Here is a 27,321-nt window from a genome sequence, read left to right as displayed (position 1 = left end):
GGAGGGGGGGGGGGGGGGGGTATATTCGTAGCAAAAAGGTCCTATTTGCGGAGTGAATTTATTTATTTATATATAAATAAAAAATAAGTAAAATACACACATGAAAGAAAAAATACAAACAGCAAATTAAAGCGCGGCTAGGAGAGATACATTGGAGCTTATCAACGAAGAAACAATTAAAACTAATAAAAAAATGCAAAAAGATACTATCACTTCGTGGAGAAGTGTGCTCAGTCTTGCTGCATACGGGTTCTCGACTCACCCGGATTGCTGACCAGCACACAGCACAATATGTTCACAAACACGCAACTACAGTCACTCACTCACTCAGTCAGTCTTCCTTGAACAGCAACTGTAGGCGCCTCGGATTTTTGTGGGCGAATTGCGTAATTACACGGGTGATAAATTCATTTCAGTGCTGCATTACACGCTCTCGGTGCACACTCATCATACATATTGATTGAAAAAACGGTTGAACGCGTACGTCGAAAACAAAAGATGACTATATATACAACGAAAACTTATTTACAAGATAAATGCACGCTCGCAGCCTCATACACCTCGCTCCATCTTGCTCGCGCATCCGCACAGTCGAGCAACCGCGCACACACTGCTCGCCGCTCGTCGTTTTTTCGTCCGCTGTCTTGGCTATTCTCAGCTTCGTTGACAACCGGCCACTAAAAACACCGAAGCACAAACACAGAGGCGCGCACACGTGCAAGGGCTTACTTGCCGCAATATCCCCGAATGCGCACTCTGGGAGTGAAAGGAACGCCGCGCGACTTCCGAGGGGAAGGGACACTCGAGACTCGCCACTCCGGTCGGAAAATTTGTTTTTGTGTTTTTATGGGGTTCAGAGCCCCAAAACGACTCAGGCTATGAGGGACGGTGTAGTATAGAGTTCCGGATAATGTCGACCACCTGGGTCTGTTTACCATGCACTGACATCGCACAGTACATGGGCGCTGTTGTGATTTGAGGCCCAGCCAGAGGAGACAGGCGAGCCAGGCAGGCGCCATCGGGCTGCGTTGACCAAAGGCGCTGGTTTTCGGAGAAGACGTAAAGAACGCTGGTGTAGGGCGCCTCTAGAGACTGCGTCGCCGTGAACAAAAGCAGCTAATCCCCTTTGCCGAAGATTCTGAAAGCGGCGCTTCTACCGAACTGCGCTCTCCCGAGGATCGGAGGAGACAGCGAGCGGCGCCGTCTGATCGCCCGCTTGCTACTGAACACCCCGACAAAGTGGGGGTGGACACGGCTGATTTGTCCTTCCCTCCTGAAGAATTCATCGGTGGCCGGCGTACGAAGGCGAAAACAAGATGTCCTGTGCACTGTCTGCCTCCGTGTCGCTTTCTCTCTAGAGATCAAAGAAACAGACACCCATCTCAAGACGGCTCGAAACACATGCTCGCCGGTGCCGCTGTATGTGTGCAACAGGTCGCCCTTTTGTAGAGCTAACGATGGCGTGGTTTGAAAACGACGGAACGACGCGTGCCCGGACGCGGCATTTCGCAGATGTGACCCAAAGCGTGGAAGCGGGGCTGCTTTCGCCCTTTTGGCTGAGCGCACCACCGACCCTGGCGTGCGGCCATCACTCACGGTTCGAGTCAGTGATTTTCCAGGGGGGTGCAGCCGCCCCCCCTTGCCCCCCCCTCCGGACGCCCATGCACACGAGCTCCTTTTGTGTTTCGCTTCCATCGAACGCAATTAGACTCTTCATCTAGTGCATTCATAAGAGAAGGGGAAAAGTGAAAAAAAGGTTTTGGCCCTGCCATGGCCGTTTCGCTAGTTACTGACTGGTGCTCACAAATATAACTGTATGCATTCACAAAATTCCTGTGCCTATAGGTATTCAGATGGATGTGAACAAAGAAAGTGGAATGAAAAGAAAAGATAAAATCACTGGCATTAGCCAGACTCTGGGGGTCCAGTATGATAAAGTTTATGACTAATATATGCAATAACACTTGTCTCATGACACAAGATGACACTGAAAGACCATCCATTGTGCTGCATCTCATGAGTAAGAAGCTGGTTTTATAGACCACAAAGAATACTGGGCATCCACGACATATGTAACACCTAAAAGTGTAACATTCTGGCCGGTGCAGTACACCTGCACATTCCAAGATCATTTGCAGTCTAACCTGCAAACGTGACATCCAACAAAATACAAGGAAAAATGCCGTGCAGTGCCCATACCATGCAAGCAAATCACAGACAACAGAATGCGGTCCCCTTATGTTCAAACTTGTGCCCATGAAACAAAAAGAAAGGGAAAAGAACAGAGGCACTATGCTACCATTCAGTCTTTTGAGAGCAATACCTGTGGGATTATGCGAGGGTCACAGGAAAGATCAAGAAAAGAGCAGCCTTTGCTGTTCGCAGTGCTACTGAGGATGCTGTTGGTGATTTTACATTGTACTTTTCTAGCATAATAGAAGCCTAAGTGGTGGCATTTACTTAAAATGCACATTCCATAGCAGCAATGTGCACCTTCTCATTCACTCCCCTCACAAGCTAGCCCTCTTCCAGCCTCATGAGCTTCTAACAGCTCAAGGCTCAATCAAGACAGTGGATGCCACAGAATCTGGTGGCAGCACCAATAAAAACTGTTGCTTGAAAGGGGAAAAAAAAAAAAAACACCAGTGTCACTAACAACATGAGGGGATGTGAGTGCAATAGGCGAGACCAAAAAGTACGACAGCACGCATTACGACTGCCACAAAAAGTGCTATCTACAGCCACTGTTATAAAGTCTGGCAGTTTACAAGCACAGTCAGCAGACATGAATACATTCAGCTGCATCTTGTGATCAGCTTGTATGTATTTGTACATCCCTCCATGCATCCTAAATCAAATATGCACTTCTGAGGACATTCACGAAAGCGCCCTTTCATGCCTGCACAACTTGCTACAGTAAAACCTCATTAAAACATACTCACTTAAACAGCAGCTTCGTTTTAAATTAAATTCCCACTCAGCATCCATTGGACGCAATGCTTTTTGCATCCGTGTAAACCATACTAGCTTATCACATACATATCGGTTAACGGGCGTTGTTTCCACTTTTCCTCGTGCCTGCACGCAACAAAATCTTGGCAGTTGTGTCATCCCCAAGAGCGACCCAGCTGACTATTGCGACACAGCAGCAGGCTATATGGCTGATCACAAATCACAGCCAAGTACAGCCAAGTGGAGCCACGATGGCAATGACGAGCATCGTCCCTGGGGCTCTCTTTGCAGCAAGAGCTAACCAAGCAGCGGCCCTTCAGCAGACTGCATCACGAATTGGAGGTCCACGTCATGCCGAAGCTGGGGCAGAGACACCACGTGCTCAGCATAAGAAGAAAGTTGGAGATTGTTCGTGCTATCAAGCATGGCACAAAGAAATGGAACTGGCACGGGAGAGAGATCTACTGCCGACAACTGTGTGTGACGTTTGGAACACCAGGGAAAAAATTGCTCAGCAGTGCTGCTGGAACCGCAAAAAGACTTTGGGGTAAGAGGCTTGACTTTTCCGGATGTGGAGGAGGCGCTAGTGTGGTGGCTAAAAGCAACTCGGTCGGGAAATCTGCTTGTTAGCAAACCCCTTCTTATTAAAGGGACAGTGAGGAGAGCACTATGAATATTTCTTTTATAGCAAAATCCGATAGCTCGGCATGTCATGGCTGTGTTGCCACTTGGCTGGCAGCGAAAGATGCATTTATTTCTAAGAAACTTGGATTCGAAGTTGAAAAAGTTTTTCCCGCCGCTCAGATTCAAACTTGGGATTCTCCTATGACGACACAGGACTAAGTGACGTGAAACATGACGTGCACATGACGTAACGCAGACTCCGTGATTTCTGGCGGCCAGCAGTGCGGTTTAGCAGCAGCCGAAAAGAAAGCTACCGCCGGCCGCACGTTGAAGGCATCTATTGCGGCCGTCGCTACAGTCGCTTCGCTTACGTTTGCACTGGCGTTTTGCCAGCGTTACGATGGATATCGTTCTCGAAGTCGCCAACGAAGTTCTCGCAAATAGACAGCTTTAGCATACCGTGTACCATGGCCGTGTACCTTGTTACCGCTAGCGGAATACCGGGAGCCAGCCTACTGCGGATGAGCAGGCGCTGATTGGCCCCGATGCTTCAGGCGCGCACGTAGCTGCCGGGCACGTGGCGCCGCCGGGCACGTGGCGCCATCTGGCGCCGTCAAGGAGATTTGCGCATGCATTGGCTGCGCCTCAGTGATTTGTGGCTTCTCGTGTTCTAGTGTTTCTAGAACCATTGGTTCTAGCAACACTGTTTTGTCCTATGACCTCATCACGCTTGTACTTGCGAGTTTGGCCTGTGGCGGCGATATCTGCATTTTGGTTCTTGCTCTTTTCTACGTTACAAGAGCTTTGTTGTCAGTATGAGTGGCATTTTTGTAATCAGGAGCTGGTATTCTGTCGATACAAGCCAACTTCAATTTCTCCTCAGTGTCCCTTTAAGAAAGCCCTGGTTTTCACCTAGCAGCTTGACCACGATGAGCACGAATACGGCAATGGCTGGCTGGCGAGGTTTAAGGCGAGGCATGGCATCAACACAAGGACCATAGCCAGAGAAGGTGCCGCAGCTGACGTGGATGGTGAAGAAGATTGGTCAGCTCGGCGAAATTTTGATGGACTACATGCCTGGCGATATTTTTAAAATGGACAAGTCCATTCTGTTTTTGAAGCTGCTACCAAATAGAACATTTGCATTTAAAGGAGAGTTGTACACCAGCGGCAAGCATGCGAAGAACAGGATTTCAGTTGCAATCGGAGTGAACATGTTGGGAACCAAAAAACACCACTACCACACTTGATTGAGAAGTCGGCCAAGCCGAGATGATTCAGAGGCGCCCAATTGCTATCAGGAGTCATCTACAAGAACAATACGAAAGCATGGATGTATGGCTAACTCTTTGAGGAGTACGTGCACTGATGCACATCGCACTAGATAACCTCAAGGCTATGAAGTTGCTATTTCTGCCGCCGAGCACAGCAGCAATTGCCCAGTTCTTGAACCAAGGCATCATTCGAGTTGTAAAGCAGCTGTACAGGAAATATCTGCTGCACAAAATTCTTCCAGCACTTGAATGTGACAAGGTTTCCTCCATCAACTCACTCAGTGGGAGTATTTATTGCTGCTAGGCCGCCACGGTGGTCAACTAAAATAACAGAATTTTGCAGTGCCAAGCAAATAAAGACTGTATCTATTTCTTTTTTCCCCCTTTTAGCTTAATAATCAATGGTTTTGATTATTAAGATACTAAAAGGGGGAAAAAAGAAATAGATACAGTCTTTATTTGCTTGGCACTGCAAAGGTTTTGATTTTTAACAGGTAAGTGGGTGATCATACCCTTTCGTTAAGCCATACTATTATTTAGTATGCCTTTTTCCAACCTCCAGACAACTAAAGTTTAACAAGATTTTTACTCACTGTGAGCACATCTCACACCAAAATGGAATAACGCCATGTGCTGAGGCATGACTGCAGGTAAAGAGACAGGCACATGCATGAGGCAATGTCATGAGACTCACAGGTGAGAGCAGCTCCTTGCTCGATGGGTGGCTGTACTGGCCTTGACACAAGTGGCGTTGGAAGAACATCTGGATGTTGGCACCTCCGTCCGAGGCTCGCCGACCAAAGCCCCCAACTGCAGCAGCCACAAAAGAATGAGCAGAGGTACAGTGAAGACCTGGCAGGTGATGACAGCAGTCACAGGGTGGGCACATTCATTTTACCCCCCCAACAAGGCAGCCCCCAAAGCAAGATAACAGGTATGTAATACAAGTGGAGAGTGTTTTGTGTCAGCTGTGAATTTCAGTAGTTAGCACGTGAAAAACAGCTAATAACATCACAAGCTCCATCATGGCATTGCACAAACCTGCCGTTAAATGCCACCAGAGTGTGATGATGAGTGAACTGCGGTGCCTTGTGTCGATAATGGCGAGAAATAAACACGAAAGGAGAAACGTTAAAGAATTCATTAGAGTGGGCAAGAAAAGTAAAAAAAAAATAATGCTTTGCATGAAAAATCATTTTCGTCCGGGATCGAACCAGGGGCCTTACGTGCGTAAGACGCATGTGATAGCCATTAGACCACGAAAACTGGGGCTGGAAAAGGTAGTGGGCATTTCACTCTCTCAGAAGAGTATGGCACATTTGCTGGCTTGGTTGAAGAAATCTATTGTCCTTCTTTCATTTTTTTTTTCTTCTCCACTACCATATGTGATGAATGAGCTCATTCGAAAGAGAACATGCAAGTTACATTACAGCATGCGTTATTTCACAAAGCACACCAATGAATACCACCTGTGTAGAAGATTTGAGCCAAAACGAGCCAGCGGTCTGAGAAGGAGAACTGCTCGTACTAGTTTCTAATGTAGCGGCACATGTTTCCGCTGTTGGCAGCTCTAATGATGCAGACATCAACTCTGACCACAGAGGGTGACAAAATCAAATGAGCCGCACAAGATGAGCCATGGGCTCCACTATCTCTATGCTAAAAGGAATAAACCTGGCGTTTGTTTCGTCAGGATGTCCAGTTATGAGTCCTTACACCTCCCAGCACTGTACACTATAAACAGCGGCACAATATTTCTCAGAGGGAGTGATGGTGTTTCGTACAAAAAGCTGCTTATGTGGCATCAACAACAGTTCGAGAGGGAGGCCTGCCCATTAGTTGGTTTCACAGGTCACTCCAGCAGCATCAGCAGTAAGTGTTTAAGGAGAACGCGCACACTCACAGGCTCCCATGGCGGGTGGTGGCTTGAGCAGGTGTTGGTCCTTGACGGAGAAATTGTGTGGTGGGTGGTGCTGGACGCGGGGAAGGTTCTGGGGCAGGTTGGTGTGAGGCAGTGCACTGACAGGCAGGGCCCCAACCGGGGGAGGGGGACACTCTCCTTCAGGTGGGTCCCCTGGCCCCACGGTGTGCCGTCGCACCACTGCAGGCTGCACCTGCTGGTCGGGCCAGAGCTCTTCGCTGTCTGACTCGATCTCTCCAAACTGAAACAAGGGGGTGACAGGCAATGAATTTCATATCTACATGCGTTCAAGAAACTCCGATGCATGGGCAGTCGCGCTCAATGTGACCCAGCACTAGAGCAACAACAGAGTGCATACTGAAACAGGTAGCATTAAACAAGCAGGAATACTACACAGAATTCTTCCCCCATCGGTAATCATTGCAACTCCATCCCACGATTTGTTTAGAGACACAAACACAACGTACACAGTGCCTCGTGAGTCAGGCTCTGTTGTTTGCAAGTGCACCTTGCAGGCTGCACTAACCATGACTGCACATGACATCCACTGGTATGCATCAAAGGCAGCACTGATTTTTGCCTCTTGTATTTCACAAGAAGCTGGAGTGACCTTCACTGGCCTTGGCTTGATGCATCAAGTTACTGCACAATAGCTGAAATTTCCACAATCGGTATGTGGTAAAACCTGCGCAGCAACTACAATGATTATTGCCTTCCACCAACTTACTGTGCATTCTGACCCCAGCTTCTGTCACATGCTCATGTGAGCAGGATGCTAAAGTCAGAATTAGAAAACAGTGCAGGCATATGGTGACAGCTCAGGAAGCGAGACAGCTGCTATCCTGTCCTCACACTGTTTCTTTTTTCTACCATCAGAAAATGCACCAACCAGCCCAAGCATCTTGTTGAACAGCACTTGTAGTGTGTGTCCCTCTTCTTTTGCCCGTGGCTTCGTGCGTGCTATTTCATTCATCTCGAGCACAAAGCTCTCCCGCTGCTCTAGACCTCAACATTTATGCTAAGCCACCAGTGTGCACTTCATGAAAAATGATCACAGCGACTGGCTGAGGAACCATGCGATAATTATAACAGTGTTTCAACTAGCTCCAGCTGCATTTCCAACCATCCCAAACCATCCTATTGGACCCGGCTTGATGTCCTAAGCCTTCACTCGTGCAACTGTATTCACTTCAGTTAAACTGCTTTCCTCTCTGACAAGATGTCCGATTTCCTAAAGAGGACTTGAAAAACAATGAAATGACACTGGTAGTGAATCGACTGCCATACACACCTTCTCCAGGGACTGGTCGCCACTCAGCATGGGCTGCAGTTCAGGCATTGGGCTGACAGTCAGCACGGGGCTGGGGACCAGGTTCTGAGGCTGTGGTGGTGGCTCAGCTTCGGCCTCAGCCGGCTGTGGGCTCTTTTCAACTGCAAGGAAGACCGCAAGCACCCTTCATTATCACACGGCAAGAAGATGCATGGAAGTACTAAAAAAAATGCAGCAGTATGATGATCTAAATAGCAAAGGATCTAGAGCATGTGGTGATACTTCAAAAGATACACTATGATGAGGCTCTACTCTGTATTAGTTCCAAGAATGGCAGCAGATTTCTTATTCTTTTTTTTTTACTTAGCAAGACACGCTTCCAGTTCTTATAGTGAGTGGTTTCAAGGACTGCTTGACATGAAAAAAGCCACCTGAATCAAAAGACACTCATATTGGAGGGGCACTGAGGGTAACTTCCTTGAGCTATTATTATTAGGCCGGAATTCGGGCTTTCTGCGGTTCTGCTGGCATTGGCTCAGCAGCAAAAGACGCATATATTGCCGAGAAATTGGGAGTTAAAATAACAGAAAACTTGCGGGTCAGTGTGGATTACAGTTTAGCAGCACAAAAAAACGAGGACAACAGCCAAAGACGTAAAACAACATAGTCACACAAAAGACACAACACAATGCAGGTGCTTAACTATGAGTGCCTATGTTGTGTTACGACTTTGGCTCTTGTCCTTGCTTTTTGCGCTGCTATAAGATAAGTTGAGGTTAAAGTTTGGTTATTTTAATGCGATAGCATATAAGTCTCTCGGGGCCAAAATGCGTCACCAGTCATAAAATTCCTGGAGGGAAGTGACATCATCAGACCAGATAATTTTCACTGGCTGGAGAGAAGTGAATACAGCAAACTGAAAGTGACGTCGCTTTCAGTAAAGGCACCAACAGTTTCTAATGCTATCACATTGCCAACATATAATGTGTGGGAATCTGGCTTTCCGCCGTCGCCTTTGCGCGGCTGTGCCGGCCGCCCGCGTTGTTTCTCCTCTTTCCCTTGCTCCCGCCTCAGGCGGTGGAGAGGCGGCTGGGTGACTAATCACTGTCATTTAGCCACAGCTCCGCCCCGGCTCCCCAAGGGCCTTTGCCATTGGCGCCTTTTGGCGGGAATTCGGGACCCCGCTTTGGGCGGCCGCGCGCCGCGCGACCGTCCGAGCGGGGCCCAGAGAGAGAGATCCCTCCGAGACAGCGTAAGGTGCGTACGTTACTGTTTGTCCGTGCCGGCCTTTGCCGTTCGGACCAGTGCTTACTCGAGCTCGCCCGCACGTGTCCTCTGACCTGCAGCGGCTCGAGCCTGTCCAGCGGGGTCCAGCGACCTCCGACAGGCGTATCTTGCGTTGATTGCCCACTCTCTCTCGCAACCGGCCCAACGGTCGACACGAGAGGGAGATCACAGCACTGCCGCGGGGACATTCTCCTGCAGCGGCGTGCTAGCGGTGCGCATTACTCGAGTCGCTTCGTGCGCGCAGCGGAGCCTTGCTCCTCGCGCGCCGCCGGGACGGGGTGACTATTGAGTGTGTGTGTATCAGCTGGAGGACGATGTGAATAAACGTCTCCTTTGTGAACTTGGAGGCCTATTTCTTTGCGGCGAATCGCTCTCCTCCCAGCGGAGGTTGAGTGCGCCGCATCGGTGTCCCAGTGGTGTGTGGTGACGGCTGATCGGGGCCCTTGGCTCGCGCGAAGCTCGAACCCGCGGTGGGTGGTGGCCTGTGTCCACGTAGGAACCCACAACTGGCGCCCAACGTGCTAAGTCATTGGCGCTTACGCCTTTGATGGCACATTAGCCGAGCAGGTCGCCTTGCCGATCACGCTTGCGCACCATGTCTACCACCCCCAGCGGGGCACTCGGCAGCTACATGTCGGCTCCCTACGGAGTTGTAGCGTCGTTTGATCCGCTGGCTGCTGTTCCTTCGAATAGCTAGACACCGTGGTTGGCCGCGGCCCCCATCGGGGTTTACTGCGGCACAACCCAAAATGTCGACCACGCGGCTCCCATTGGAGCTGTACCGGGAGCACCCTGCGGTGCATCCGCTGGTCACATGCCTCAGCTGTGCAAGCTTTCCGTCCAGTGCGAAAGCAGTTCGTGTCACGCTGCCGCAACCGGCAGTTTCGAACAGCAGCAGCCGTTCCCCGCGAGCAGTCAATTCTGCTCTGGGAACGGCGAGGCGCTGGCCCGGTTCCCTGTGGAAACCACGCCGCTCATCGAACTAGGAGCCTTGCCTCCCTCGTTCGTGCAGCCCGCCCAAGCCTCCACTGAGGCAGGGGTGCAGTGCGCTCAGTTGGCTGATGCGGCTCCGCGAGCCTGCGAGTCGGCTGGCGCGCTGGGCTCTCCTGATACAGCATTACGACTTTTCCGTGCAGTGTCGAAAGGGGAGCACAAACGTGGTAGCTGACGCGCTATCCCGTGCCCCACTCGCCAGCGGCGCCTTGACGCCTGTAGGCGGAGGGGGCGAAACAGCGGACGAGCCGCCGGGCGGCAAGGAGGGAGAGCCCGCGAACGGGTTAACCCATTCCGCTAACCAGGCAAGCAGCGCTTCGCAAAGAGGACGAGAGGCGAAGCTCTTCGTGAGCGCCTCGGAAGTGCCGACGCGAACGGAAATTTTGGCTGCAAACCTGAGTGGGGACGAGACCAGGCTCCCCTCTGGGATGACTGGAATCGTTTTCAGCCCTAAAGAGCTACTGAAAGCCCAGCAAAATGACCCGTTTTGTCGCGAGGTGAGCGACGGTCTCAGGGAGACGGAGCGCCGTGACGCTACTTGTATTGTAGCGGGCGCAGGGGGGCAGAAGCCAGCGTGTGTCGCGGCGAACCCCGGGGATTCATATTTGCTGGACAATGACGGGCTCGTGCTGAAGTACATAGCCACCGATGACGAGTCCATCGACCCGTTCTAGGTGGTTATCCCCAAAAGTCTGAGAGGCGCACTTTTGCGATTCTCTCATGACGAACCACTGGCCGGTCATCTGAGTGGCTCCAAAGTTTTTGCAAAACTGAGTCATTCGGTGACGTGGCCTGGCATGAAGCGTGACATTTTCCGCTATTGCCGTTCCTGCCATGTCTGTCAAGCGGTGAACTCACGGGGCGGCAAGCCGCCTGGAATGATGAAACCGTTTGACAGTGTGCGTCCGTGGCAGATGGCCACCTGCGATTTGATGGGGCCTTTCCCCAGGAGCAAGCAGGGGTTCAATGACCTGAAGGCCTACGCGTCACGGTCTGACGAGCTTGCGCCGGTACCCATTGGTATCAAAGGCAAGCGCAAAGGCACAACTGGTGCTGCGGAACGCAAGCGTACGGAGCACCGGTACAATCTGAGGCGACGGTCACCGGTGTGATTGATGCCGGACGGCGGACTTTTCCGCAACCGAAGGCACGCAGCCTCAGCTAGCTGGCGAGCTTTCTCGTCAGGCCCTACCTAGGCGAAGCACGGTGTGTTATTTTTTTTTTGTTTTTGCAGCATGCTCAGTTCCAGCCTTGTGTGTTTATCAGTTTATTTATTTGTTTTGTTTAGTCAGTTTTTAGCCACTTTCGTTTCCAGCTTGTTCGTCGGTTTTCGTTCTAACGTACCGAGATGTACATAGGTAACATGCGTCTGCGTTGGCGTTCAGTTTTTTTTAACCAGACTTGTACATATGTATACTTCAGCTGCTCTCTCTTGCGCTTATCTTTTGAAGCGCAGAGTTTGCCTGTCGTTTGTACAGCGCCTTTTCTCATTTCCGGCCCGACTGTGGGTGGTTGGCTCGTTAAGGAGCCGTGTGTCGCGGTGCGAGTTTTGTGCGGCCCGTATGGAGGGGAAGTTGGCGGGGCGTTTGGGGCGATGGGGGGGCGGAAAGTGCACCCTTTGACCCTCGCCGCGGCGCCTCTGGACGCTTCGGATGAGGGGATCGTTGTCGCCGACCAGCGTCCGCGTACGTGCCCGTGTATGCGTGGTTGTGGCTGTGACTGTGTGCGCGCGTAACCATGAACCAAGGCGACGCCTGTGAGTTGTGCCGCTGTGCTTCTGCGTGAGCGCGAGGATGAGAAGGACCCCTCGCTGTGGCCAAGGTTACACATCAGGACGCCGCCGAACGTCCTCGCCCGTTTCAGCCGGCGTGAAGGGGGTGCACTAACTCTCTTGTGCCGAACGTGATGTCATGTCCAAGGGCGCGAGGTCAGTGCTCTGCCGCGGCCCCGTCGTCATCAACGCACCCTACATCAACGGAAAGAAGACCGCCATCAGTCGTCGGGCCTCACAACCCGTTCAACTTGAAGTCTGCGAGCGGTGAGTCGCCGACAGGCCCATTGGGCCGCGCCACCGAACTTTGGGACTGTCACCCACCTGTCACATAGTTGTACAGTTGAATTCACATCGTCTTGTGTACCGTGTATATAATCTGCAAGCTGTTTTGATTTACTGAAGCGTATGCAAGTGTTGTTTGCCTTGTTTTCCTTTGTTTGTGTGTTGTTGTTTTTTTTTACGTTGTTGTGGCTGGAACTGATGTGTAGCTAGTTTTTCTGTGTATTCATTTCTTTATTTTGGAACTGATGTGTAGCTAGTTTTTTTGTGTATTCATTTCTTTATTTTGGAACTGAAGTGTAGCTTATTTTTTTTGTGTATTGATTTCTTTATTTTGGCCGCGTGCTTTGCCGATGGGTAGGAGGGCATTTAAGGAGAGGGGGATGTGGGAATCTGGCTTTCCGCCGTCGCCTTTGCGCGGCTGTGCCGGCCGCCCGCGTTGTTTCTCCTCTTTCCCTTGCTCCCGCCTCAGGCGGTGGAGAGGCGGCTGGGTGACTAATCACTGTCATTTAGCCACAGCTCCGCCCCGGCTCCCCAAGGGCCTTTGCCATTGGCGCCTTTTGGCGGGAATTCGGGACCCCGCTTTGGGCGGCCGCGCGCCGCGCGACCGTCCGAGCGGGGCCCAGAGAGAGAGATCCCTCCGAGACAGCGTAAGGTGCGTACGTTACTGTTTGTCCGTGCCGGCCTTTGCCGTTCGGACCAGTGCTTACTCGAGCTCGCCCGCACGTGTCCTCTGACCTGCAGCGGCTCGAGCCTGTCCAGCGGGGTCCAGCGACCTCCGACAGGCGTATCTTGCGTTGATTGCCCACTCTCTCTCGCAACCGGCCCAACGGTCGACACGAGAGGGAGATCACAGCACTGCCGCGGGGACATTCTCCTGCAGCGGCGTGCTAGCGGTGCGCATTACTCGAGTCGCTTCGTGCGCGCAGCGGAGCCTTGCTCCTCGCGCGCCGCCGGGACGGGGTGACTATTGAGTGTGTGTGTATCAGCTGGAGGACGATGTGAATAAACGTCTCCTTTGTGAACTTGGAGGCCTATTTCTTTGCGGCGAATCGCTCTCCTCCCAGCGGAGGTTGAGTGCGCCGCATCGGTGTCCCAGTGGTGTGTGGTGACGGCTGATCGGGGCCCTTGGCTCGCGCGAAGCTCGAACCCGCGGTGGGTGGTGGCCTGTGTCCACGTAGAAACCCACAAATGTAGTTACTAATTAGCTGTCCCTATGAACACCGTGTTTCTTGCCTGCTATCACACAGCGAACATATAACGTAGTTACTAATTAGGTGTCCCTATGGATATTGTGTTTCTTGCCACTCCAATTCAAAGTAGCAATGTTGGTGATGATGGCAAGAGTGTCACCTCCGTAATTAGGGCCAGAAAGGGGCTAGAGGCATGGTCCAGCCTCAGAGATTTCTGAAAAAAAACTGCACTAAACACTGCAGCAGCTTGCTTCTGAAAAACAGCATGTTGCAGCAAGATAATTCCCAGTAGCAGCACTGGGCCAGTGTCCTTCAGTGTATAACCTTGTCATGTTGGTTGGCCAAGCCTCAGAGCAATGAAGCTGCGAGAGTGATGATACTAGGAGTATACTAATGATGCCGAATACGCTGCTAAGCTTTTTGCACACAACAGAACTGTGCTAAGCTAACCTCTGCCAAGTAGTACGTGGTTACAGCAATTCTTGATGGCTCTGAAGGCCTCTCAGGTACTGTTCCATTTCTTAAGGGCATTGTGCCCATGCAGTACACTATGACATGGCCATAGGATATGACTTACTTCAAAAACTTCATTTTTAACTCCCCCATTCCTTTCCCCCAGCATATGGTAGCAAACCAGAACTTTCTACTGGCTACCCCCTCTCCCTTCCTTCTCTCCTCTCTTTTGTGAGACAGGCTGCCTTTTTTTCCAGGAAAAAATGGAAAAAAAAAATCGTTCTGCTTCCATATTTCAACGGCAGCATTTCAACAAACTTACCAATGCCTGTAGTAATGCTAGATTTCCTTTGTGGCTGGACAGTTAGGGGCAGGTTCTGCGGCAAGAGGGCATGCTTCTGCTGGTTCTGCAACTTGTCGTAGAGCAGGTGGTAGATGGCGCTGTAGTGGTCAAACCTCTTCTCCAGCACAGACTGAAAGGAGGCAACAAACCAGACTGTCGACATAAACGGGCAGCAAAACAGTCATAAGAGCCTGCAACAGCAAAATCACCATGAAGCTATTCTGTGGTGTAGTCACCCTTTGCACTGTATGCATAACAGCCACGGTACTTTCACACAAAAATAAAGTAGAGGCAATACTTTGTAGTAGCTGTTTTCAGGAATTCCTTTTAAGTGCAGGCCAGTCCGCTCGAACAGTGGAAATGGATGTTGCAAAGGGACTCACAAGAATGCGAACTTTCTCCAAACATCAGTTTGGCATCACATAACCACATGGTAAACCAATACGGATCCGAGGATGAAACCATTTCCCGTAGTACCTTTCGGAACAGTCACGTTGCCGCCTATGTGAAAACTTTCGTTAAGCCATTAAGACTGGAGACTGAATGCAGGCTATGCACATGCAACTGTATGTACTTAACAAGTGTTCACTGGAATACAACAAAGTAATGCATTGGAGTTTTGACTAGCATGGTTATTAGACAATTCAGATCCACCTCACACAAAAAAGTGCACAGTTCTCCATACCCTTGCATATCTGTCACACAAAACCCTTCCCTCCCCTCAGATATGTGCAGTATTTATGGCCAACCGGCAAATTCGTTGACCACCCAAAGAGGTGGTGGTCTTGCAAGAACGTTTCTTCATTAAAGAATGAGATCTGCAGAGCTATTTCAGGGACCTATTCAAGTGAATCCCAAGGTGCCTTGTATGTTTGTTACCTAAATAGGCTTACCCGTCAGTTGGCTGCACAAGTAATGATTCCTATACTGCCATAGTTCATTTTAATACAACTAATATTTTGGCTGTGTTTCTGAAATCACTACAGGATTCTGTCCCAAAGAGCAGCTCACAGTGATTTTAGACGTCTCAAGTCAAACCTAAAGGTACACTCTGGCAAGAAGGCTTAAAGCTCAGCGATGGAAGAGGAACAATGGCGTCAGCACTATTACTTACAACCTAGCAGTTTTCTAACCAAGGCACAACACGATGTGGCTACTATTTGCTATACTCAGCACTGTACACACTGCCAAGTAAACACCATCGCATTTGATTGGCTGCTTTTCAATTATTAAAATTTGCCATAATCTTTTTCAGCCAACTTCACCAAAAGGGAGAGACCACTGTAAATGCAAGCATGCCTCACAACTGACCTGTTCAATTTGCTCCTGTGCAACATTTGGCAGCTGCAGCATGTGCTGTACCACAACAGGGTCAAGCACATCGTGGGTGGTGGGGGTCACCAGGGGCATCTCCATTAGCCGGTCAAATTCGGGGTACGGCGTCCCCATGCGCATCCACTTGTGTTGTATTACCTGCCGAATGGACCACCGCTTCTCGGGGTCCACCACCAGCATCTGCCGTATCAGCTGCTCACACTCTGCATGCAAGGTTTGACATCAGTGTGAGAAGAACACACACAAACAAATGTTCACAGCTGGGCACATATGCACCTGTGCCCACTTTATACAGCAGACACTTGAAACCCAGTGTGTCTTCCAAGTGGCCACATATAGTTCCGGTCAACTAGTTTAGGTTGGTTTGGTTTATGGGGTTTAACGTCCAAAAGCGACTAAGGCTATGAGAGACGCCGTAGTGGAGGGCTCCGGAAATTTCGACCACCTGGGGTTCTTTAACGTGCACTGACATCGCACAGTACACGGGCCTCGAATTTCTCCTCCAAAGAAATTCAGCCGCCGCGGCCGGGATCGAACCCGCGTCTTTCGGGCCAGCAGCCGAGCACCATAGCCACTGAGCCACCGCGGCGGTGGTCAACTAGTTTAGGAACTCATCTTTTTTTTATTTCTTCTATAGCAACACCTCCCAGCATCACAAGTCTACAAAAGGACCTGTCGAACCGCATTATTTTGCAGCAGTGAGGCAAGGCAATTTTGATTTAAAAATATCTGATTAGAAAACACTGCTATACATCTCAATATCTGATGCAACGAAGTTGTCACAAGCTCTGGCAAGATAAAGAAAAGCTGCCCTTGCAGAAGCATTTCACATTATTATGAGGGGAGATAACTTCTGCAACTCTAGTATAGCCACATGTCTGACAGTACCTTCTATACGCTTTTTGTTTAGGTCACCGCTCTAGCCAAGCAGGGTCTCAATATGAAGCCTTCCAGTTCCTCCCTTGGTCTGCATCGGTCAATTAAACATGGCATCCTCCCATAATTTCTTAAACTTCAGTATCTCAGCGCGATAAAGTTTTTATGCAAAGGAAGAATTTCTACCCAAAAAAAAGTTCACAGTTGAACAGTGAAAGTGTATGGGGTGATTGTCCTTGATATGCAACAGTAACTCATTGGTGCAATGAGTTAAAATGCGGCTGAGTAGGTGTGAAAGATGACCCACAGTCAGGGCAGCCTAGCACTTAAACCGTTTTGGATCAGTCAGCCTCAGTCGAGAGCCTTGTTACGAGGAATCGATGAATTAAGGCGTCTGAAGTTGCCACAGAATTGATCATTTTGTACGGCAGTGCTTCACAATCAACAAATGACATTCTGGGTATGTCGAAGGTCTCAGCTTGATGGGTGCCATGAAACCTCTCTATGCCAAGTCAACATCATCGCTTGCATTCATCACCGGAGCTTTTGCGCCGCTATGCAAGCAGCCCAGAAGTCTTTCTCGCCAGCCTTGACCAAGAAACAAAAGAACAGTCTATGCAGTGGAGGCATTCGGGGTGCCCACCTATGAAAAAATTCAAGACCTAGAGCTCAGTGAAGAAAGTGATGGCGGCAGTTTTTTGGCAAGCAAAGAGGTTCCTGCTAATTGACTACGTGGAAAACAGCAGGATAATAAGTGGTAAATATTACACCAACTTTGTTTGAAAACTGCATGAGGCCATCATGAAAAAACAGCGATGACTGGCGACAAGAGGTGTCTCCTCCTGCTCGACAATGACTCGGTTCACAATCCTTGTGTTGCCGAGGCTGCCATTCGAGAGTGTTTTTTCAAATAGCTCGATCACCCAACCTACAGCCCCAATCTGGCTCCTAGTGACTTTTTTTTTAATCCCTCACCTGAAGAAACACCTCAACGAAACAAGTTTCAATGACTTGAACGTACTTCAGATGCCGCAGCGGACAACCACGAAGAAAGGTTTTCCTTTTTTTTTGCGACATATCAATATCCTTCCAGACAAATGGAAGAAGTGCATTACTGTGAGGGGGATTATGATAAGAAATAAGACTTTTTCAAAACTCTGGTATTTTCCTTATATATACGAGTTGCAAAGTCATCTGATCACCCCTCATATCTGCAAGATTAGGAGGGCAGAGCATTCACAGATGTTCTAGCTCAGCAAAACCAAAAAAGACACACATCATCCAATGGCAGCAAGCATGTTAATGCAAGCAGGCCAGGACTTTGCCTAAGTTCCCAACTAGTTAGCAAAACCTCTGACAACTTCGGCAGTAATGAGCATTTCTACGGTGACAACACTATCATCATCACGCTGTGGTGGCTCAGCAGTTATGGTGCTTGGTTGCTGACCAGAAAGACGCGGGTTCAGTCCCAGTTATGGTGGTTTCATTTTGATGGAGACGAAATGCTACAGGCTTGTGTAATGTGCAACATGAGTACATGTTAAAGAACTCCAGGTGGTCAAAATCATTTGAAGACCTCCTCTATGATATCCCTCAAAGCCCGAGTCGCTTTAGGACGTTAAACCACAAAAACCATAAACCAAACTAGAGCAAAAAATATACTGCTACAGTTTGATGCCACTTCCAACAGTAAAAAAAACTTGGCAGTCACACTGTAAGACTTAGAGTACATGGTCTCAGAAACTCGAGTCATTATACAAACAGTGTTTTTTGTTATTCTAGTTATGACTTCCAGCCATTAACAATCGATTCATTATATACAGAATTTACATGTGTACATCTGATACATTCAAGTTCAAGTCTATCTGCACCCGTAACTTTCTTTCTTTTTTCCCTTTCCACCACATGTGTGCAGGAACACTGAGGCAGAACCTTAACAAAGAAGGCATTAACTGCGAGAAGTGCAGTTGACTCTCAATAATTCAAACATTAAGGGGACAAAAATCAGACTGAATTGTCGTATATGTTTGCATAACAAGCGCACGCTTGCAATAAATGCACCCCCATTGAAATCTGAGCAAAATTTAATTATCCACTGTGTAACTTTTACACAATGTAATCAGCACCAATATTTTTTGACAAAAGAAGTATGTTCGTTATGTAACTGAACATGGCGTGCAAAGTTTTAATTAAGAGGGACCTTTTTAATACATGTCGCGAACAGGAAACAGGATGTCGGAACAGTTTGAAAAAAAGCAGAAGTTCTAATCAGCAAGTGTTTAGTGTAATGTCATTACATTTTCTAATGAACTCATTTTAGTGCTCATGTAAACATTCTCTCTACTTCTGAACAATGATACTGGTCAGCCGAATATGTTCTTCTGGTAACTTATTGCATTATAGTAAGCGCACAAAGCTCTCTCTGCACTACGATAACGGTCCTGCAGCTTCCCAACTGAATATGAGATAAAGTACATTTGATTATATTGCAAGAAAAGTGCGACCAGTTAGTGCCCGAGCCCTTACTGGGAGACAAGAATAAAACGCTAAAACACAGTTATATGTGGAGCTCACTCACCTGTTGTCATGAAGTATGGAACCCTAAATTTTCCTGAGAGCACACTTGTTCGCAGGCTTTGCAACGTTTTGCCATCAAAAGGAAGGGCACCGCAGACAAGAACATACAGGACCACTCCCATGCTCTGCAGGCGAGAAAGACAAAAAATGTAGTTCAGCACTCAGGTCATGAGCTGAGACAATAACTATACAGCAAGGACACATGAGCTAGCCACTTGCATTTCATGCAACCATTATCATGTGCTGCCATATCTTGGTACTGTAATCACTCAAAACATTGCCATGGAGGAGCAGCAGCCAGAGAGATGCATGACATGCAGCATTTGTTTAATACGAACTAACTTTTTAGATTGCTTAGGCACATGAAAACTAAAATGATGCCTTGTAATCAGGCTTCAACTTTCATAGTAGCGACCAGTGAATGCTGCAAAATGCTGAAAAATTCAGTTCATGCTAAATTGAAATTGCAAATCTCATGGGAAATTGCAAATCTCCCCTAATGTCAACCTTTCCTTCATTTATTTTCACTTGCGGCTTTTCCATTTATGATAATCAAGAACAAAAAAGTAGTTCGACAATTGTTCCCCAGGTTGAAACATCAAATCATCATCAAATAATGCCAGTCAAAGTAGTTCCCTGTGCTATTTCCAGTCGGACTGGTTCCATGAGAGACTGTCCAAGTCAGCAGCATGTCGGGGCCATTTTGTGTGCTGAAAACAGTACAGCCATCTACTTTCAAAGCTTTTCATAAGGTACTCTGCATACAAGTCTAGGAGACAATTTTTTATTACAAGTTTTTGTCTAACTAGTGCACTCTCCTTTGGGAAGTCTACAATTCTTGGACACAGCTCTGGCAGTCGTACACTCGAATCACAACATTAGAATTTATTACAGTGGCTGAAAATGCAGCACTTTTGTTCTGGTGAAATTATTTTGTACTGCTGGATCTGCGAGTTTTGGTGCAGTTGTGGGCAATAAGAGAGGGAGCAAACTTCAAGCGCTCATTTTTTTATTGCTCCATAATTATGTGTGACCAGCGCAGTTCTTTCTGTACACTAACCAACTTTCCTCTTGGCGTATAATATCCAAAAGACATTCTCAAGTTTACTAGAGAAATAAACAGAAAATTTGCAATTTTGTACAAAATTTTGTTCCCTCTGTACATTGTACCGTACACATGGATCACAGCTTGCCTAGTTAAGCACATGAAAACAGGAAAAGAAAAGAGAAGGTGATATGGTGGCATGTTGGTACTTGATCTGAGCTATAGAAGATGCTTAGTAGAGGCCGCCAAATTAACTGCAACTGCAGGGGATTCAATGACCTACAGTGATTTTGCAAACTGGATAGCAGCTTTTGCACACTGCCCCCAATAAAGTACAGCAGCTGCCGCCAGGACTCCACCGCTCGTGCTCAGCAGCAGAATGCCTCAACCACTGAGCCACCATGGCGGCTATAGGCTGGACAGCTCATGCAGGAGTGCAATAGCTGCTTGTTATGAAGAAAACAGTTATGAAATAACCTTCAGTTGTGATCAAAATAAACTGGCAGAACCACCAACCTTTACCTGTATGTGGTTTTTATTAAAGAGATGTAAGCTAGTCTTTCACGGACTCACCCAGATGTCAGCCTTGGGCCCATCATATTGTTTGCCCTCAAAGAGCTCAGGAGCTGCATAGGGTGGGCTGCCACACCACGTTGACAGCTTCTTGCCGGGCTCAAAGTGATTGCTGAAGCCAAAGTCTGGAGTGAACATGCAAGGGAGAAAATGCTGCCACTTCAGTCCCTGCTACCTTCAGACACTTCTGTTCCTTATTTTCTAGTAACCATGCACTAATCCACACAGAAGCAACAGTTCATTTTGAATAAAATGAACATTTATTTTCCATGCTCCTACATTTTATTAATGAACATTAAAGGGGCCCCGAAACACAATCTTAGTTGACTGTTTTGCCTGTTGATCGCATACAGTGAGTTACAATAATGCTATTGGCGTGGGTTGTATTCCGGTTTTGAATATTTTAATGTCCTCCCAAAAACAAATTCATGGCTCTGATGGTGTCCCCACACAGTGGCGGGTTCTAGCAGCGGATATGACATCACCTGGCGCGAGCTTGATGATTGGACAAACAGTAAATATACTGCAAATTGTGTGAGTAAATAGAGACACATTTTGTCACCTGTCGGTGTTTTTTATTAGATCAACAAAAACAACTTGTTCGTCTTAGATAAAAGCCCTGCAAAGCAAGTAACATAAAAATACACCACCAGGGGCTCTGGCATGGAAACGACACTGCCAGACTCAGCAAGAACGAGTCACAGAGAGCAGGCAACCATGGAGTACAAACTTCCGCGACGTGCTCTGGCACGCTGTTTTGATTGGTTGCGCCAGGCACCGTCATTGAGAGAGCGAAATAGGAGTGGGAAGCCCCGCCAAAATCGAGTTGAGGGCAGCGTTTTGTTTGCTTGTATTTTGAAATTTCTTCATTGAATAACTCCCGTTCCTGTGCATCGATTCCTGTAATTCTTTTTAAGTCAGCATCTGTGTGACATAAAGAAGCCACCTGAAGTATAGCCGGTATCCCCCCAAGCAGTGTTTCGCAGTCCCTTTAACATTAATTTTCAACACTGCATGCACGTACAGTCAAAAGTTGATGGAATGCAATATCAGTAAAAAAAATCTAATTGCATCTCATTCTTTGCACCTGGTGTGCAATAGATAAGAGCAGCCTAATTCTCATCGCACTGCACAGTGCATCACTACAACACAGGAGGTGCATCCTGGATGCAAAGAAATTTTTTCTCGAAAGTCGAGTTACATAAACATTTTACAGTGGGCATATGTACAAAAATGCGCATGGCCAGAAACCTTAAACCAAGATGCCTTTTTGATACACCAGCAGCTTCGCTATAAGGCGGCTTGAGCATGATGACACCCCACTCTTTGAAAAAAGTAAGTGCTGGCAAAATCATATTACAAGGAAGGCCTTTGGTATAAGAAAACAAGTTATGTTCCCAAGGCAACAACACAAGGAGTAAGCACTAGTGCCTGTGTATACATGCAACAAGCAGTTGTAGTATACTGTGCTCACCTGCTATCTTGATGTTCATATCACTATCGAGCAGGAGGTTCTCAGCCTTCAGGTCTCTATGTACCACGTGCCTCTCGTGGCAGTAATGGACAGCGCTCACTATTTGCTTGAACTTTCGCCTGGCCATTTCTTCGGGCATTGGGCCAGTGGCAACTAAGTAGTCTGCGAAATAAAGCATCCACAGTAAATCAGTTCAACGAATAGAAGGACACACACAGCTCACACGAAGCTTAAAAAACTAAGGCATCCCAGCACACTGCTGTAACCGGTAGGTTTTTGTTTTCAATTGAAAACACTGAAATCATACATTTTGGCAAAACCACTGGTGAATTTTGCCAATACAGAGTTTGGCCATGATACTTGGCTCTGTTGCCAAAAATAAATTAAACTAAGCCGTTGTCTGCCAGTGGACTTTAGAAGCAACATCCCTGGTAGCACAGAACATTAGAATAGTGTTATAAAAATGTTATGTAAGTTGGAGTAATGTTACATGTTGCATAGTAACTTTACATTAACATTAAAAATTAACATATAACGTTATAAGTTACATAGGAAACAATACTTTCGCATTCTAAACAAACGTTGTTTTAATATAATCATCAAAATTTTATTATAATGTTAGAGTCGCAACTATAAAACAACATTGCAAATATATTTCAAGCACGGATTTCCAGACATTTTCTCACTGTTCTTAGAGTAAAGATATTTTTCAACTAACAGTACCTAGTAACCACATCTCTTAGATAGTACTCGCCATAGATTACATGAAGAGCCCCATTATTTTGTCACAAAACTTTAGTTATTACCCATTCCCCACTGTCACTCATGGGACATCCCGCAGTAGCGAGTATATAAGCTCAGCGGCATGATATCCGTTTGGAGGTGAGTGAATACAAGTTGCTGTGCTGTAGTGTAATGGAGAAGGTGTCGCTCTTGTTGTTGGTTCTTGCAAAGTGTTGTAAGTTGTGTGCCGTCACCACTGGCAGGCCTGCATGCTTGTGCGGGGCTGCTTCACCATTTTCGAGAATGTTGCATTTGTGTTGTTTACATGTTTCGTGAATGTTTGGGGAAGGTTATTCGAACATTTATATGTAACATTACAAAAACATTAGAAAAAAAGGACATTAAGGACATTGAAATAACATTTGAGCGTAACAAAAATGTAACATTATCGCAATGTTTCGGTGCTACCTGGGATATAATACTGTGCAAAACCGCACCACATCACCATTTGTTAAAAAGGAGCAAACTTCTGGCAAAAAGTAGAAACAGCAGACATGTAATCCATTTTGCCCTCCCTTAGAAAGCTAGTGCTTTGCCAGTTATGCTGTGAAACTCTACAACTTTGATCAGCCATTGCCTGATATAAAAAATCCAATCTCTGGGGGCCAGCATGAACTTTGGGACGTAGGAAGACACACAGAACACCACAAATGAAATCACACTAACTAAACTAGTCCGGAAGAATGCCATTTTATAACAAATCAATTTACATTTTTTGGACAGAATTAGCAAGTAATGCGACCAACTGTGGTATGCTCAACACCTGTCACCCACAGTAACCTCATACAACCTCTGAGCACAAATATGAGTCAAGATGAAGAAGTGTTCAGATCTGTCTCCATTCGCAGTGCTGCAACCATCAGCATGCGTCAATGACACGCTTATAATATTACAAAACCATTACTGCAACATACATGTAGGTCCTAGACAATGTAATTCACTGTTATGCATTTAAACTCCCAACATGCACAGTCTTTAAAGCTGCTGGTTGACCTGCACTGACTTGCATTTCATGAACGTGCCCTTAATTGCAAAAACACTTATGATGTCTAATCAACCAGTGCTAAAGACAATGATTTTGAAATGTAGGTGCAGATCTTTTCACACAAGGACTATAAAACAAGGAACCGCAGCAGAGTACTGATGGCATCAGCAATAACTTACCAAATATTTCACCCTTGTCTGCATACTCTGTGACTAAATAGATCATTTTCTCTGTTTCCATAACCTGCAATATACAAAACATTGTAATATTACTGGCACTATTTAAAGCAAAGTATAGTAGGTTTTGCTACCAAATGGTTTTGCTACCAAATGGCAGCACAGTGCAGTTTGTCCTCACCAAAATGTATGACCAACTATCCCAAGAACCACCTCTCTTTAACCAATAAGTACAGCTGAGAGACAGAAAAGAACTGGACTTTAACTTATTCACACTGCTTCCAAATAAACTGTTCATAAGCAAGAAAGCAGACCGCTCAAAACACCAGGAATGGCACCCGCCTTACCTGGTATAGCCTAATGATATGGGGATGATGTAGAAGCTTCATGATCTGAACCTCTCGGAATATCTTCTTCAGGTTCTCCTCATCCAGGTGTGTCTTATCTATAATTTTTATGGCCACCTGCAATGACAAAAAAGGCAGAAGCACATTGAGAGATGAAATAAAAATGGAGGCACACAAAGGATCTCTTCCCTGAATTGTTCCCACACAGTCCCAAACTAGTATATATATAACGACATATTTTTACCAATAGTGAGTCTTTCATGCATGACCCGAGAGTTTCTCTGCGCATATATACACCCTTTGCAAAATAAACGTCACTCAATAAATTTCGTAAATTTCGTCATCCACTACCTTGTTGTTTTCGTTTACTTAACTCCAGGGGTGGATTTGTGGGTCACTCGGAGGAGGTGGTTGTGGGCAGGCCCCATGTATTTCTTGGTCAGTTTTCGCCGAAAAATGGGGTTCGGCATGGTTTTTCCATGCAAAATTTCTCGCTTGGGAATTGGGGGGGGGGCGTCCTCTCCATAAATGAAGGTTAAGCAGGGATTAAGCAGATACCGTCCTCCCTGCTTAACCCTTTAATCCAAGCAATGACGCCAAGAACACTCCTCGCCGCACAGTCACGAGACACAACCAAACTAGATTGCTTGGCCAAAGTCTTCCGTACGGAAGGCCAGTGCAGGCTGTACAACTACAGTGCGACACCGCGTCAGCTTTGTCGATAAACAATTAACAGAAGCGAGAAATAATTAAGGCTCAAGCCTGTCAGGCCGTTGGTACAAAAGCGCTGCGCACGTCACTTGACGACGTGGCGCTCCGCGTGCCCGTGACCGTGCTGCCGCCTTCCGACGACGCTCGCGAGCAAAAAGACGCGCGTGGGCACAACGAGGCGGAAATGCAGGGTCGCGCGTGCCAAGTATCGCTGCATGGCCGACGACCTCACGCGCCCTTCACATGTCGCTGTTGACGTCACGCCGCCCGCCTCAATCGGGCGCGCACACTGACGGAAACGAGCCATATTCATCAGCGCCCGGCCGCGTCTGCCGCTACGAAGTCGGAAAACAAAGCAACGCGGGTTCCGGAGCGCTTGGCGCGAGCGCGCGATGAAGCTGCGTGACCGATTTAAAGCGACAAGATGCGTTGGCAGCTACTACATGGATTCCAATCCGCTTCGAATGGAAAGCTCCCGTATATTTTGTAGAGCAAGCACTGTGTACGTTGCAAGCCGGCGTACTGCACTACCCGATGTGTCAGAAAAAAATGATATTAAAAAGAATGTTGCGTGTGAGTAGAGAACGTTTATTGACCTACACCTTCGTCCATCATATAGACAGATGTCCTTTGTAGAGGTGCGCTGTTGTCGCCTTTGATACAGAACTCAGGTTTCATGTGTCAGGAATATGTCGCTGATATTATTCGTTTTTGCTCTCTGCATACAAATGGCCAGACGCGACGTCGTTTTTTTTTATATGCACTTTTTTTTTGCGCAGATCTGACGCGCTCGGAGAAAGGCAGATTTTGTTTAATTAGTCGCCATTTCGTCAAGAACGCACGAAACTCGGAAAGTCAAACGACCTCAAGTTTTCACTACATCAACCAATGAAATAAAGCAAAGGTTCTGTACTTCATGATTATAGTCAGCCAGGATTTGCAGGAGGGAAAGAGAGTGGGGAGAGTTTCTGGTGAGGGGCTGGTCACCGCTCAGGCTTCAGCAAAAGCACGCCTTGCCCTCTGCAGAAGTACGCGCATCTTTTGGTTTAGTTCGGTTTATTGGGGTTTAACGTCCCAAAGCAACTCAGGCTATGAGGGACGCCGTAGTGAAGGGCTCCGGAAATTTCGACCACCTGGGGTTCTTTAACGTGCACTGACATCGCACAGTACGCGGGCCTCTAGAATTTCGCCTTCATCGAAATTCAGCCGCCGCGGCCGGGATCGAACCCGCGTCTTTCGGGTCAGCAGCCGAGCGCCGTAACCACTGAGCCACCGCGGCGGGGCGCGCATCTTTTTGTTTCAATATATTTCACAACAATAAAGGACAATTGAATAGACAAAAGGGAGAACGTATGAGCGCGTCTACACAAAAGCAGTTCCGTTTGCAGCGGGCTTACTATATCAGCGTTCGGGCTGCACGAAGGCAAACAAAAGCACGTACGCTTGTTTACCACTGCCATGCGTACGCGAAGGGGCAGTTTCCAGAGGGCTTGTTTTCGACGAAGTGGATGGCGCGAAGCGCGTATGCTCGCGAAAGCGGAGCATTGTCTTCGGAGCGTGTGGCAGACAAGACGACGGTAGAACGCATGGTGGAGCGCAACATATCAAGCGACTTCATCTGGCAGGCTGCAGTTCCCTTCCGATGGTTGCAACAGCGCTTTCCGGTGGCGAGAACGAGTGTGAAAAAGACCGCACTGTCTAGGTTCTACGTAATGGCACTAATTTCACGTTCTTATAGCCCTAATCATAATTAAATTCAAAGGCGCCAAACCCTAAGTGTGTGATGGTTAATGTGATGGTTAATCAAGTGTGTGATGCCTAAGTGTGTGATGGTTAATCAATCAACGTTGACTTAGTCTATCCCTAAAGTATACCAGCGAAGTAGTGCCACTTCTTCGCTTACAACACGTCCACTACTGAGCACAGCAGCAGCATGCAGAATGGAAAAGAGGTACATAACCGGCGCTGCGCACGGGCATTGTCTTTCAGTAATGTGAGCATCCGCGATTGAGACAATTTTTGGGGGGAAACCCTGCTGTTCTTCATGTGAATGCCGCCAGGCAAAGCCATGGCCAA

The 27,321-nt window shown here is 47.6% G+C and overlaps 1 protein-coding gene across 2 annotated transcripts in view; it reads right to left on the bottom strand.

The window, feature by feature from the left end:
* Positions 1-27,321, bottom strand: part of Sik3 (Salt-inducible kinase 3) — a 105,753-nt gene that overhangs the window by 16,837 nt on the left and 61,595 nt on the right. For both annotated transcript variants that reach the window (XM_089549117.1, XM_089549118.1), the window contains exons 2-11: positions 24,535-24,651; positions 24,191-24,254; positions 22,244-22,405; positions 20,770-20,894; positions 19,153-19,276; positions 15,675-15,901; positions 14,343-14,493; positions 8,063-8,202; positions 6,754-7,012; positions 5,545-5,660 (exon numbers count right to left, since the gene is read on the bottom strand). In XM_089549117.1, coding sequence (XP_089405243.1) covers positions 5,545-5,660; positions 6,754-7,012; positions 8,063-8,202; positions 14,343-14,493; positions 15,675-15,901; positions 19,153-19,276; positions 20,770-20,894; positions 22,244-22,405; positions 24,191-24,254; positions 24,535-24,651 — 1,485 coding nt within the window. The remainder of the gene's footprint in view (positions 1-5,544; positions 5,661-6,753; positions 7,013-8,062; positions 8,203-14,342; positions 14,494-15,674; positions 15,902-19,152; positions 19,277-20,769; positions 20,895-22,243; positions 22,406-24,190; positions 24,255-24,534; positions 24,652-27,321) is intronic.

This window comes from Amblyomma mixtum, chromosome 6, assembly GCF_055824585.1.
Source record: "Amblyomma mixtum isolate Tamu chromosome 6, ASM5582458v1, whole genome shotgun sequence".
NCBI classification, from domain to species: domain Eukaryota; kingdom Metazoa; phylum Arthropoda; class Arachnida; order Ixodida; family Ixodidae; genus Amblyomma; species Amblyomma mixtum.
The sequence above is the reverse complement of the archived record's forward strand: the minus strand, read 5'-3'. Positions and strand labels throughout refer to the sequence as shown.